We start from the raw sequence: 14,970 nt of genomic DNA, 5'->3' as shown, positions 1-14,970 counted from the left end.
TAAAAAAGTTCACCTAAACAAACTTGAAATATTGGATAATGCTGGTCGTCTCTATCATTAACATATATCGAATATTGCCCGATATATCCCCCTGGATTTTCGGTACCTGTTCCTAAAATTTTATATTTTTCTTTAATTTTTTTTATAAAATTTGTAAAAAATAAAATAAAATTGGATATTTATAGAAGAAAAAAATAGAGATTAATTTTTTAAAAGGCGAAGGTAATATAGAGTTTAAAATTTTTTTTTAGAACATTTGTCGAAAAAAATAAAATTGGATTATTCATAGAAGAAAAAAATAGAGGTTAATTTTTTAAAAGGCGAGGGTAATTTAGAGTTTAAAAATTATTTTTTTTGGAAAAAAATAAAATTGGATTATTCATAGAAGAAGAAAATAGAGGTTAATTTTTTAAAAGGAGAGGGTAATTTAGAGAGTTCACAATCTTTGTCATTTTCTGATAGGGGTACTTTGGACAACACGCTTTGGGTTTAATTTTTGTAGTACGAAAAAGTTAGTAAACTGAGTCTCGGGGATTGACCAGAGAAGTAGCCAACTAAGACAGGCACTTTTCTGTCTGATTCGATTCCTCCAAAAGTTCAGATTCGAATCCGTGATAACCCTTTCCGTTTCTTTCTCAATGGTGAAGTGAGGCGTTTTTTCCTCTGTAAATGCACATCTGTTTCGCGAGATTCGGTGGAGAAATGTGCTGTGACTGAAGGAAAAGCTTCTCTGTTGATGATATCTGGTGGTGCTTTGTCTGAAAAGTTTACGGAGGAAAACGAGGGGTTAACTGTGTCTCCGCCGAGGTTTGGAGGTGAGGAGTGAGTTCAAGGCCGCCTTTCTGAGAGGAAGACTTAAATTTTTGAAGAAAAACTGTCTTTGCATTCACTGCGTGATTGACGGCGTCCTTGGCGGGTGTGGAATAGAATATGGTCAATTGTAGAGCTCTCATGAGACACGCTTTTTCTTCGAAGCTCCAGCGGGTCGAAGTTTCTGTCAGTTTTTCTTTTGTTTTTCTCTCAGAAAATTAATGGTCTGACACAGGCGAAAAGGTTGGTTCATTACTGGTGAGCTAGTTCTAGTGAGGAGAAATGCGTGTAGCTTTTATCAGTGAACAGTAGTGTCGAGGACTGTGTTTAAGCAATTTTTACACCGCAGAGCAGCTTTTGAGAACCGTTGGTGGTGGCATTGGGGGAATGCGTGTGTCAAAGACAGAGCATTGAAGGTTTTCAGAGAGAGAAAGGTGATTTCAGACTTTACCTTCTCTTAGCTGTCGGAAGCGATCGGTTCCGAAGGTTGGAAGCACATTTTTTGTCCGTCCGTTAAAACTCTGGAGTTTAAATATTTAAAACCATTGGAAGATTATTTTCAACTTTCATAAATCTTTTGGAGATCTGTTTGGTAATGGCGGTGACAACACCCGGGAGGAAAATTGAAGGAAGTTCCCTTTGAAGAAGTTCCTGGTTCTACAGGTACAAGCACATGCCCAGTTTCTTTATCAATTTGAATTTTGAATAAAGATTTTAATTTTTCATAGCTGGAATCCTTTATTGTCTTTGTTATGCATTAAATTAGAGGAACCATTACCAGCTCGTCTTTTACTGAAAAAGTGATTGGATCTCCATGTTATTGAGGATAGAAATAGAGTTAATCGCTACAGGTCTTGGAAGCTAGTGACAGAGCGGTCCTGGAGGAAAATTTCAGAATTGCTTCCATACCCAGTTCCATTCCCCTTATTCTATATGCTTTTGTCCTAAGGCAAGCATGGGTATTGGAACTTCGGATGACTATTTCTTGGTTACGTTCTCTCAAGTTGTGAATAAAGTGCTTGTAAAATTTTGGAAAATGATGTTTGACTGCTGAGATTGGATCTTTCAGAATTTTCAAAAAGGGAGGAAGTGATTGCATGAAAATGGCAGAGAGTTCACAAGAAATGCGATCGCTGGCCTTGACGCCAACTTGGTCTGTTGCAGCCGTACTGACTGTTTTTGTGGCTGTTTCCTTGATTGTTGAGCGTTCTATCCACCGATTGAGTCATGTAAGTACCAACACTGTTTCTTTGGTACCTTGTTCTCTAATTGATTACATTTACTCCTCGTTATCTGAAATTTTGAGCTGGCTAGCTCCTGCAGGTGATTTTTGCTTTTTCACTGCTGTAGGAGTAACAAAAATATGATTTATCTTCCTTAAGATGTTCTTATAAAAAAAATTCTCATTGGTTATTTTGGAGTTGATATGTTTGTAGAGAGTGTGGAAGTATCATGAAGGTTCTTCCTTAGCACATGAAATAGCTATTAACTGTCAGTTTGGGACAGTGAGAGAGAGAATAATTTAGCTTGCTGTGGAAAGCATGAATGATGAGAAATGTAAATACTACTTTGTGTGTGAAAATTAGTTTCAGCATGGCTGATTTCAGAGCACAGTGTTTAAAGAAGCTGATAGTTTTGAGTGTGAGCAATGATATTTCAAGAATTAAATGCCTTTAGTTTTCTTTTTCTCAGTGGTTGCACAAAACCCACCGAAAGCCTTTATTTGAGGCAGTGGAGAAGATGAAAGAAGGTGCATTTCATACTGGCTACTCCACAAAGAAGTTCTGGCATAAAAATTACTTTGCTTGTTCACTTCTCATTCCTTTTCTGTTATCTGTGGAACAGAGCTGATGCTGCTTGGCTTTATATCACTCCTTCTAACAGCTACTTCAAGCTTGATTTCAAACATTTGCATTGACTCGAAGTTCTATGGAGGAAATTTCTCTCCATGCACCAGGTCAGAAGTGGAAGAGGATAAAGTAGATGAGGGCAGTGCAGTTCATGATCGTAAACTGTTGATGGGTTTGATCTTTCATCAGCAATTCAGGAGGGTATTGAGTGGTATTAGTAAGAATACGTGCAAGGAGGTATTGTGATAAAGGACCAGCCAATTATAAATTAAACTCCTTTTTGGCAAGGAATTGCTTTTTGTACTTGTGGGGGACTAGGTAGCAGGTTCTTCTCTAACTTTGTCACTGACTCTAGGGTCATGAGCCGTTTGTTTCATATGAGGGATTGGAGCAGCTGCACCGGTTCATTTTTGTCATGGCGATCACACATGTATCTTACAGTTGTTTGACTATGCTGTTAGCAATTGTAAAGGTAATAAAATTTTCAACACTTTTTTTTTTAACTTAGTAATTGATTTGCAGACATTGAATGTTTTTGACTTGTTATAAATCTCAGAACTCGTATGTATTATTATATGGTATTTCTGGTTAATTGTTATAGTTGTTGTTTTTGTATGTGTGTGTGTGGTGGGGGAAGTACTCAGAAGAGTTCTGTATTCTTGTCCCTTTCATTTATTGGCAATTCAGTGCTGATTCTTCATCAATATACTGTTTGAATTTCTCGTTTCCAAAAGAGTAGTGTTTATATTTCAGTAGCCTTGTAGGGCAGAAAAAAGAATATTTTGACTGCCATTTATGTTATGGTTTTGGATGATATCTTAAGTAGTTTATATTATGATTTTGGTTGGTTTGTACGTTGGCAGATACATACATGGAGGAGATGGGAGGATCTGGCACATATGGATCGGCATGACGATTTGAGTGGTATGCTGGTCAATCTTGTCAGTACCACTAACAAGAGATCTGAAACAACTGTAGACTCGTGTATATGTTACTTTCAGTTTCTCTTTATTTTAGTCATACGTAATGCTATTTACCATTCAGAAAAAAGAAAAATAGTGCTCTCTTCATTTAGTTTGTTGATCACTTGTAGTAGTTCTACTGTCATGTGACTGTCATTGATTTTGGAACAACCAGATTTCCTCATTTTGTTGCACAAGTTCTACTGTTCCATAATGATGCGACTATCTTATCATGGAATTTAAACCTGCCAGAATTCCTCATTTTGTTGAACAGAAATCACAAGAGAATTGATTCTGAGAAGACAATCAACCTTTGTCAAAGTTCATACATCAACTCCTTTTAGCAGAAATAAGTTCCTTGTTTGGGTGGTAGGTATTACAGGGCAATTTACTACTCAAGGGCATGCTTTGACATATTCACTTTTATTTTGATATTTTATTAGATTTCTTACTGGGTTCATGGTTTACAGACCTGTTTCTTCCGCCAATTTGGCCAGTCTGTTGTTCGTGCTGATTACCTGACTTTGCGCATGGGTTTTATCACGGTATGGAATTCTATAATACTTTCTGATTGTGCTTTTTTTCTTGATTTATAAAGTACCCCATTGTATGGATTTTCTTCCTGTTTTTGCTATCTTGACTATCATAAAAAATGCTACATGAATCTCTACCACTTTGATGTGAAACTTCTTCTTCCCTTCAGTTGATATATTGGCTTATCTCTTATGCATTTGCAGAACCACCACCTGCCTCAGAATTATGATTTTCATAGCTACATGATTCGTTCCATGGAAGAAGAATTTAAAATGATTGTTGGTGTGAGGTATGTTGTAAGTTTTCTAGCAATTTCGAACTTCTCCCTGGTGGTCTGGTGATTAAGTTGTTCCATCTTGTCAATTTAGTTGTTTACCTGCTTGAGTCAATCGTCCCCTGACCATGTTATCATGTTTAAACCACATGCCAAGTTTTGTTCTGCTGCATTAACACTTTTCTTTTTGGTAAATGAATTACAGTGCTCCATTATGGGGATTTGTTGTTGCTTTCATGTTATTTAACATAAAAGGTGAGCATGTCCTGCCTCTTCAATCTCTAATTCGTATTAATTTGGTTAAATGCTCACTGATTGGATAATCAGTCTTGCTGTAATTTGGCTCTATTGAGGCGTCATATTATTGCTTTTAATTGCTTTACTACTCTGTGTGTTTCTGCCTTTGCTCAACAAAAAATTCACTGACTGCACATTGGTTTTCATGGCCTACTTTGCAGGATCCAATCTCTATTTTTGGATAGCCATCATTCCTATAACTGTGAGTTTTTTTTTTTCTTTTTTTTTTTTTTTTGCAATATCAGCTACTCAGAGAGAATTAAAACTATGTTTCTTGTCTACTTTTAAATGCTTTTGCTATTCTCATGATGCAGCTAGTTCTTCTGGTTGGAACAAAGCTGCAGCATGTCATTGCAACTCTAGCATTGGAGAATGCGGGAGTAACTGGATTCTTCAGAGGATCAAGCTTAAAGCCACGGGATGATCTATTCTGGTTTAAGAAACCAGAATTACTGCTATTCTTGATACACTTTATTCTTTTCCAGGTTCGTACTTTCATTATACGAAATTTCATACATATTTCCGGTCAGTGGAAGTAAAACTGTCTAAAAAGAAATTCTGTTGTCTCTTTGTTTTGAATGTTTGCAGAATTCATTTGAGCTTGCTTCGTATTTCTGGTTTTGGGTACTACTCTTACAACTGAAACTTCAGTTTTCTTTTAATGAACAGTTGTACACAGTAACTTGTCTACTAGCCACCATTACTGACTCTTGTGTCTCTAGTTTTCACTGATTGGACTAACAACCATTTCTTTTTATTCTTTACAGTGGCAATTTGGATACAATTCATGCTTTATTAGAAACCACACACTGGTATACATACGGCTGATACTGGGGTAAGCATTTAATGTGAAAAGTCTACAGTTAAATGTCTGACTAAATTAATTAATAATACCAAGATGATGATTCACAATCAGAATAAATTGTTTATAGCTGCTACAAATGTTACCAATTGTTGACGATCCAATCTCTGTGGTTATGTTTGTCAGATTTGCTGGTCAGTTTCTCTGCAGCTACAGCACATTACCACTATATGCACTAGTTACTCAGGTACAATTTGCAACACATAGAGGATGAACAACAAGACACTTTTCTCCATGGTGTTGTGACTCGGCCTTGGTGAAATCCAGGTTGTGTCACCTGAGTCAGGTTGGGTTTCCTAAGTTCAGAAGCTCAAGGCAAGTCGGAGGGGGTGGTGCGGGATACAAGGGGTGAGTTGAAGCCTCTGACCTGCCCCTCCCCAAATCCAGGCAACCTGGCCAAATCATGGGTCAAGCCAGCGAGTCGAGAGACCATGTTTCTCTCTTAGGGTCTATCATTCTCTACAATAGCAATATCAGATCCTTGTCCAAATCATTTGGAGAATTAGTTTCTGTATGATGAAATCACATTTTAGTATAAGTGTTTAACAGAAAAGTCATGAACTCTTCTCTGAAATTGTTGTCTCCAGATGGGAACAAACTATAAAGCAGCATTAATTCCACAAAGAATTCGAGAGATGATGCATGGGTGGGGTAAGGCAACAAGGAAAAAGAAAAGAAGGCATGGTTTCATCACCGATGATTCGACTATTCGCACAGAAACGAGCACCATCTGCTCACTGGAGGACACACAAGAGCAGCTTCTGGAGGAGCCTACAACAGATCCCTGCATGGACATTGAGCTACAGCCACATTCTACCATTGAATCATCTCAAATCTCTAATGACATTTCTAGTAGGGCTGGAACCCCCTTGCTTCGTAGCTCAACTACTGTTTCTTCAAGAACTATCATGGATTCTCAAGGAATTGACATTCTGAGAACAGCATCTTTCCCCAGATAATTACAAAATCAAAGAAACTAATCCTCACAGTTTCCTTCAGTCTTCACTTGTATAGGGATAAATACAAAGTTTTTCTTTTTCCATTTTCCATGTTTCTCCTAACCATGAAAGTGTGATCTCAAATTTACAAAGGGAAGTATATACACATATTGTTATAGAACACTTTGTATCTTTTTTATACCAGTGACTAGTGTAATGCATGTGACAGGTCTAATGCTTTAGTGTATCTTCTTGATATCATTTGTTCAATTAATATTTTTACATGATCTTATAGGAGTTTAATGCTATTTTGAGTAAAACAGGTAACATTGTATATGCTAAATAATCAAAACTGGTAATGAAATATTGTTGATTTTTTGGGCAAAGTTCGGTTTCATCTTAAAATGACTAGGAAACATATTACTCAACCTTAAAATCCGTTTAATTTTCTTCTCATTTTTCAATATGGGATTTGTTCTTACTCAACACTTCTCCTCGAGTTTAGATTTACACATAAATGGGTACATAGGCTCCTTCATGGAGCTTCCTATGACATGGAATCCACAACACACGTTTCTACCTCTTGGCACTCACAACACAGATAACTTGGGAAACACAAATTGGGTTTAGCCCGCAAACACAACCTGCTCTTATATTGTATTGAGTTTTTTGGGTTGAGCTCTGTTCTATCACAAAATGACTAGCCACTTGGGAGTATTATTGTTTAATTTTATATCTTATTAATTTTTCTTCTTATTTTTCAATGTGAGATTTTTTCCCATTCAACAAATACCTTTTCACTTGTTACATCTGTTACCCATTGCCAACATTCCTAATGGAGATAACTATTCATTGGGAGAAGAGTTTTCCAGTAGCTTGCTTCTTCATAAGACAACACCAAAACTGATCTTAGGAGGCAAAAAAAACAGTCTTACCTGGGACTCAACCACCATCATTGTTTGGCTTCTTGGGTTGAGCTTCTCATCATTCTCATATTCATCCAAATCCAAATTGCATAAAGAAAAAACAGTAAGATAATTCCTCCCATTAGCAAACAACAAAAAAACTTGCCAGTCTTACAGACCCTCCATATAGCATCAAATGCAACCAAAACAAATGGAAAGGAACATTCAATTGGTGTCATTAACTGACAAAATTGACTACCAGATTTTGGTCATACGAAAGGAGCACACTCCTTGGAACTCCTAGAAAAGAAAAGAAAATGAAAATTTGATCATTATTATTTCTAAAAATAGTAATTAAAAATAAGATAATGATCAAATTATCTTTTTTACTAACTATTTTTGGGAGTAATAATGGTCAAACTTTCATTTTTTTTTCCATAGGGTTCCATACAGACCCTAGGAGAAACACATCTCTTGCTAAACCTCATAACACTCCAAAGCAAAATCAGTACTTGTAATCCTTGACATGGAGACTCTTAGACACTCTTCCCTAGGCAACATCCCCCTTATATGTAACCAAAGTTACTTGTAAGTAGGGGTGACAGCAAGCCAAACTGGCTTGAAAAAAGCTCGGCTCAATTTAGTTTTTATTTGAACTCAACTCGAACTCAAATTTGAAATAAGACTCGTTAAGTATCACAAGTCAAACTCTAGATTGTCCAAACTCCGCTATTTAACTCATGAATCGACTCGTTAGTATAATTTTTTTTTATAAAAATACCCTTTACTCCAATTTTTTAGTAATTCCTTCTTTAGTTTGTTGATAGTTGCTCTTATTTATCTCAAACCTAAAAAAAGATCGATCGTTCAGTCCTTTTGGGTCTCTCAACATCTAATGTTGTTATTTGCCAATGGAATAACACACTATTGATAGAGATGTTTGCCCTTTTTTTGTTGGTCTATTAAACTGGTAATTACATATTAGTATGCTCCATTGCAAAATCTTGGATTCCTACGTGATACCTTGTAGTTCAATGGTACCAAGGTCATCACAATATTCTCTTTATTTATTTTTATAATTTTTTATTTTTAAAAATTTAAATATAAATTGAATTTCAAGCTCGAACTGAAACTCGATTAAAATATCCTCGTCAGCTTTCTATTTTTGGCGGAGCCGATAAGGATCGAGGGTAAGACTTTCTAATTTCTAAAACGGTTCTTTCGCGCTTAAAGCCAAAATAGCTGTTTGTTTGTACATCAACACGTGTCGCTGTCACTCTTTAACCGCCACCAACCCATAATGACACGTCATCACCAGCTGATGCTTCTTTCGTCGGCGCACGTTAGATAAATCAGAACTTCCACTTGCGTAATCATACAGATCAGGGAGAACATCCAATCACTAATCTCAACCGTTGAAAAATATTACGAGATACGGGGGAGCATTGAGGAATCGTTTCACATGCTTCTCTTATTTTAAATGTCTTCCTGTATCTTCTCACTTTTCATCGGTTCGTCTTCCTGCTTCTTTCGTTTGTTATAAGTAGCTCAGACTTCGGACGCGACCTCACCGCCAAGAAAATATGTTCGCTGTCTTCGAGAAATCGGTAGCTAAGCCGCCGGAAGAGCTGATTATTCCGTTGCCCGGCGACCCGAGGCCGAAAACTCGAGCTGAGATTGCCAAAATGTTCAGCTCTTCCTGGCCGGAATCGACGGTTTGTAACCTGTCTAATGGAAACTTCATGGCTTTTTCACACCAGAATGAGAATCCGCAGCAGCCTAGGTATTGTCTATTTTTAGTTCATTTTCGAATGAACTAATCCGACTCTTCGGAGATAATTCAGATTTCGTCTTTTTTGTGAAATAGGATGAAATAGCATGTATATCGAAGTGACTGTTTCAGCTGATCTTAGTGAGCTTCTGGATTTGTTTAGTTTCTTCGCCATGGACAAAGGCTGAAAGGCAGAGGCCGTTGTGCATTTCTCTTATATCTTCTGGTGATTGATGATGACTCAAATCATGAATCTTTTTTGATCGATTGGATTTTGATGTGGATTAATATTTCAGCTGTTATGAGATTCTTGATTTGTTCAAAATTTTCGCCATGGGCAAAAGCTGAAAGGCAGAGATCGCTGTGTGTTTTTCTTCAATTTCTAGTGAATGAACGAGTGAAATCATGAATAATTTTGAAAGTTTCAGTTGATTGAGCTTACAAGTGAGCTCGTAGCTTTGTTAATATTTTCGCCATGGATCAAAGATGAAAGGCAGAGCTCTCCGTGTATTTCGAACTCTATGATTTTGATGTATTTCTCTCCCGTATTCTGGTATGAATGAGTAAAATCATGAATCTCCCTGAACTCACTTAAAATTTAGGTAATGGATATTGAATTTTTTTTATTCTTTGAATGCGATGGAATCATGGAAATAGAAAATATTAAGTGTGAAATACAAACAATTAATTTCTTTATGCATCAAGGTCCCGTAGCTCAGTTGGTTAGAGCGTTGGTCTTATGAGCCGAAGGTCGCGGGTTCGAGCCCCGCCGGGACCATTGATGCATTCACCGTCGTTTTCTAACGTTTTCTTCAAAGCAGAAAACGAGAAAAGTAATTCTGTTGAGTTTGCACTTTGTACAGAACTATTAATCAGGGGCTCTACAGATATCATTTTCAAAATCAAACCATCCAACTACTATAGAAAGTTTTACTTTACTGAAACGACGCAAGTATCTCGGAACTCTTTTTCAAAATGTTTCACCGCGGAAATCAGACAGACTTGATGCTGATTGATCGAAGCAACATAGCCTAAGCCATGCATGTTCTGTTGTGCAGGTCAATTGTTGTGTTGGACGATGTCTTCTGCATATTTGTGGGGAGTTTGGAGAACATATGTGACCTAAAACGGCATTATGGTCTGTCAAGGAACACATCGGAGGCGATGCTAGTGGAGGAGGTGTACAAGGTTCTGCGAGATCGCGCGCCTTATCCGGCCGATCAGGTCATCAGGGATCTCGTCGGGCGATTTGCCTTCGTCCTGTTCGACGTCAAATATGGCACCCTCTTTGCTGCAAGGGTAAGTGAATCGTGTCTCTGTATACCTGTACCGATACTGCTTCCGACAACACAACAAATATTTTATTTGTATGGCGTGTCAATATTTTATTGCACGGATGATCAAGAAATGCAGGAAGTCTAAGAGGGCAAACTTCTTTTCTAGGTAGGAACACATTTCACTTATGAGGGGATTATTAAGTGAAAAGTGCTCTTTACATCAACTCTAGCTGTTATTAATTGAATCAAATTGTGAAACTTCAAACTAGGGGTTCCCGATCCAAGTTAGATATCTTATCAGAATATAAATTCGTACAATATGAAGGAAATTTGAGACAAACCCCTTGATACAAGTTAGATATTGTTCATCATCATTTCAAACAAAAAAAAAAAATTGTTGATATATACATGCAAGTGTGGTTTTATATGTGCATGAATTCATATATTAAGGATGATTTTTAAAATATTTGGCAGGAAATTTAGGTGAATGATATAATTTTTATTTCTGGCTCTTTTAGGGTTTATTTGGAACTCTTAGAAAAGAAAAGAAAAGAAAAGAAAAGGAGAAAAAAAGTGATTTTCTGCTGCTTAGCAGCAGAGGATCATGGAAAGAACATAATGAGAGAGAAATATACTCCTAGTTATAATATTTTCCATCATAATTGAATTCTAAGAGAAAATGAAAGAAATAGAAAGGGGTAGAGAAATTTTTAATCATCAAAATTTATAATATTATTAAAAAAAATAATTATTATTAAATTTTTTTTTTCTTTTTCCATGTGTATCCAAACAAGAGAAACTATATTCCTCTTTCATTTTCCATGAACATCTAAACAAAGGAAAAGAAATCTCTTTTCTTTTCTCTATGTCTTCTCATTCTTTTTTTTTTCTTCCGTCTCCTCTTTCTTTTCTAGGGGTTCTTAACAGACCCTTAGGGGGTGATAAAGAAAATGATGATGATGATGATAACATTAGTAACCGATTGTTTAAATACATTGTTAAAAAATGCTACTGGTGTTTAATTATATATGTTGTTAAAAATTTCACAGACATTAGTTACTGATTATTCAAATATGCTCTAAAATTGCAAAGATAGTATCTGATTGTTTAAATATGCTGCTAAAACATATTGCATAGACATTAGTAACTAATTCTTTACATATGCTGCTAAAAATCCTGAAATAGACATCAATAACTGATTGTTTAAATATGCCGCTGGAAAACGCACAGGATCGTGATGGAAGCATCAACTTCAACTGGGGAGTGGCCAAAGATGGATCACTCGTTTTCTCTGACGACCCTAAGAGTGTTTCTGAAGCCTGTGGGGTCTCCTGCGGTCCCTTTCCTCAAGGTAACACAATTCCTCCATTTATTTTCTTCGTTACTCAGATTTCAAAATTGAAATCGGGTTCAAAACAACTTGGTCTACGAAGCAGCATCGACAGAGTCTTTTTTAAACAATTTACACGATATTCATGATGATGCTAGTTCGTAGCCAGCAGATCTGAATTCAATAGTAACTTGGGGTTGCTCACTGTTAGGCTGCATCTTCATGAACGGGAGTGGATTAGCCAGTTTTGTTCACCCCATGCATAAGATGAGAGCCATCAGGCGTGAGGATGACCAGGGGCAAGTATCTTCTGTAGTGTTCCAGGTGGACTTATACGCGAGGCTTCCTAGCATCCCTCGTGTGGGGAGTGATGCCAATTGGGCCAATCCCACCACAGTCGAATGAGACCTTAGGGCAGTAGAATATATACATAAACAGAGACCCAATATTAATAAAAATAATGTAACAGTTTGATGTGTCACTATGTATCATCCTATGAAGAGTTAAATAAGTAACTTAAGTGGGGCCTGCAAGCTCAGTTTTTGTTACTTAAAATGGGGCAATGATCATGGAAACTTGAGTGTGTTTGTGGGAAGTTGGGTGGTCACAATGATTTGCAATCATGATGAAGGTTGTAGTTCAGTATTGGGTAGGCAGTGTGGTTATTTAACAGCTAAGGTTACAAGTTCATGATATTGTTGTTACATGTAACGTGACATTGCTCTTATAAAGTTCGAGTTAATTTGGATTTGGAAAGGATTGGGTTAGGTTAAAGAATTTGATTTTTATCCCACAAATTATATTTTTATATGATTTTTAATTAATTATAAAAATGGTTATTAAATTCTAATTAAGAGGTCTTAATACGCCCATCCCTTTCCCACCGAAAGCTACTCCCTACATTTCAAAACCCTAAACCTTATCAACAAAAAAACAAATATCTCCTGATCTGCCCCTTCTAATCCTTATCACCCCCCACCTCTTCCACTCCTTCCCCAATATCCTCCCGCCACGTGTCGTGCATAAACCAATGCCACCGAGGTTCCCCCGTTTTATACTCCAGCGGTGAAACCCATTGACTCCGTCCCTCGCTCTTTCCCTTCTTCTCCGTCGTCGTCTCCTTCAATCCCTCCCGATTTTCCTCTGGAAAATCTTCCCCCCGAAGCCACTCGAGAGTCTTTCCATCGTCAATGGCGGGCTTCGATCATCAAATCAAGGAGCGGAGCAAGGATCTGAAGTCGTTCTTCAAGAAAGGGATGAAGGCCGTGGAGCATTCCTGCAAGAAGGGCTGGTACAAGGTGCGGAACTTGCGGCCATTTTCGAGGAAAGCTTGATGGGTAACCGAGTGGTTTCTTCGTGTTAATGGGGTTCGATTCGTGTCGTGGTTTGGTGGAGTGGTGGTTTCCGGGTGCGGATCGTTCGGGAGTTTATGTAAAGTTTGATTTTTGTTTCTTCTTTTTAGGGGATTTCTGGGTGAGGGTAGTTATAGCGAGATCATGAGTTACTCGATTGATGTGTCCCTTTGGGAAATATTGAGGAATAATAGTTTGATTTGCGAGATGACTTGAGGTGATGTTACCGGATTCTTTCGCCGGCGACTGCTTTTTTTTTTTTTTTGCTGCTCTTGTTATGATTTTACCATTTCATTTTGGGTAATTTCTTTGAGAAAGGATCGATGAATTTTTTCGATTATTCTTACTAAAAATGTTTGGCTTCGTTGAGGGATGTCTTGAAGTGACGTCGCACTTTTCTTTGCTCTTGTTAGGATTTTACTATTTCATTTTGGGTTCTTTTTTTTTCTTTTTCTAGATGTTCTTTGAGAAAGGGCGGATGAACCGTTTCGCTTATTCGTACTAGAAATGTTTGGTTTCTTTGAATTACGATACATTTTGAAGCGATGCCACCGGATTCTTTCGCCGGCGACGGCGTTTTTCTTGCTATGTTCAAATTGTTTTTACTATAGATTTAAGTAAAAGGTAGCACATTTAAGACATTTGAAGTTATACAGAGCTATTCACGAAGAAGAAGATTGCAGCTATTGGGTCTACTGACATGTAGATTCATAGTTCTGAAGCGAGGCTTGACTAGGGGAGAAACCTGCGGATTTGAGAGGAGATCAGCGGTCTGATCCGCTGGGGAAGAAATGAAAGAGGAAGAAGCCAGACTTCACTCGAGGGAGAAATCTCTGATTGGCCAGGAGCTTGGTGGCCTCATCCGCGATGAAAGAAACGAAAATAAAGGTCATAAATCATACTCGTCTTCAAGACTCTAAAAAAGAGGCGCTTGCAGGAAGATAACGCAGTTTTAACATCAACATCGTCGATCCAAACAGGCTCACTTCGTCGTCCCCAAACTAAGAACTCCGCCAAAGATAGAGGCAGAAGAAATCTGAACAAACCTGCAAACGACACGATTTTTTTCCATTTGTTCATCTGCATTTTATAGTTCATTCAATGAAGTAGTGGTTTACCAGCGCCAACGTCATATAAAAAACGTAGGTAATCGTCTCAGGCTAAAATCGTGTAATCAGGATTCAGCCCGAAATTGCAAATCACCTTGGCCTTCCTCCCCCTAATTTTGTTTTCTCCTCTCTTCTTCCTCTCGTCTTCGCACTCACTTCGGCTTCTTTTCCTTTCGTCGTTGCGTGGGAGGCTCCCGGGCTCCAATATGTTCCGGTTGACAGAGCTCGGCGACGGCGGGATCGTGATGGACACCGACACGGCGGTGATGAGGTTCCCGGCGTTGCGGGATGCCTTCTTGGCGGAAACAGTAAGGTTGCCGTGCGCTGCTAGCATTTCCATCTTTAATACGTGTTACGATCTGTTCGGATTCGAGTCCTGACGGTGTCTTTCTACTTCTCGGGGGGCCCTTCTGGTTAAAGGAATACAAAATCTCCTTCGATAGGGCCAATGACTTCGTAGGGTTTGGCCCCAATACCTGCTCAGCGTATTTACATGATATTTTTATTTTGGACACTAACACTAAAATCTGTTTTCCAATACACTTGAACTCTTTTACACTAACACCCAATTTGAATTAAATAATTGCTTTGAATTTGAAGTTCAACTTCAATGTTGCCGAGAAGTTATTATGCCCAATTTGGACTTTGGAAGGTTGTTGTTTTGGATCAGGTTAGGCCCAGTCCACTTACAATATAGAC

The 14,970-nt window shown here is 37.8% G+C and overlaps 2 protein-coding genes and 1 non-coding gene across 3 annotated transcripts; all 3 read left to right on the top strand.

Annotated features, from left to right (window-relative positions):
• The first annotated feature begins 568 nt into the window (after window positions 1–568).
• LOC137938777 (MLO-like protein 11) lies at window positions 569–6,774 on the top strand. The gene is made up of 16 exons (XM_068783813.1): window positions 569–1,473; window positions 1,880–2,039; window positions 2,503–2,560; window positions 2,656–2,897; window positions 3,016–3,132; window positions 3,524–3,584; window positions 3,897–3,991; window positions 4,093–4,167; window positions 4,360–4,445; window positions 4,636–4,685; window positions 4,889–4,929; window positions 5,042–5,212; window positions 5,316–5,351; window positions 5,495–5,562; window positions 5,716–5,776; window positions 6,177–6,774. Exons 2-16 carry the CDS (start codon window positions 1,908–1,910, stop codon window positions 6,546–6,548), a joined length of 1,665 nt encoding a protein of 554 aa, XP_068639914.1. The 5' UTR covers window positions 569–1,473; window positions 1,880–1,907; the 3' UTR covers window positions 6,549–6,774.
• Window positions 6,775–9,014: 2,240 nt separating this feature from the next.
• LOC137939432 (stem-specific protein TSJT1-like) lies at window positions 9,015–12,566 on the top strand. The gene is made up of 4 exons (XM_068784700.1): window positions 9,015–9,215; window positions 10,262–10,502; window positions 11,711–11,831; window positions 12,022–12,566. Exons 1-4 carry the CDS (start codon window positions 9,016–9,018, stop codon window positions 12,213–12,215), a joined length of 756 nt encoding a protein of 251 aa, XP_068640801.1. The 5' UTR covers window position 9,015; the 3' UTR covers window positions 12,216–12,566.
• On the top strand, window positions 9,908–9,981 carry TRNAI-UAU (transfer RNA isoleucine (anticodon UAU)). The gene has a single exon. It is a non-coding gene; the product is annotated as a tRNA-Ile (tRNA).
• Window positions 12,567–14,970: the final 2,404 nt, after the last annotated feature.

The sequence above is a fragment of the Aristolochia californica genome, unplaced genomic scaffold (genome assembly GCF_029961685.1).
Source record: "Aristolochia californica isolate CCGP_79_NKW_82.1479 unplaced genomic scaffold, dmAriCali1.0.hap1 SCAF_8, whole genome shotgun sequence".
Lineage (NCBI taxonomy): Eukaryota > Viridiplantae > Streptophyta > Magnoliopsida > Piperales > Aristolochiaceae > Aristolochia > Aristolochia californica.
This window is presented reverse-complemented; position numbering and strand designations above follow the sequence as displayed.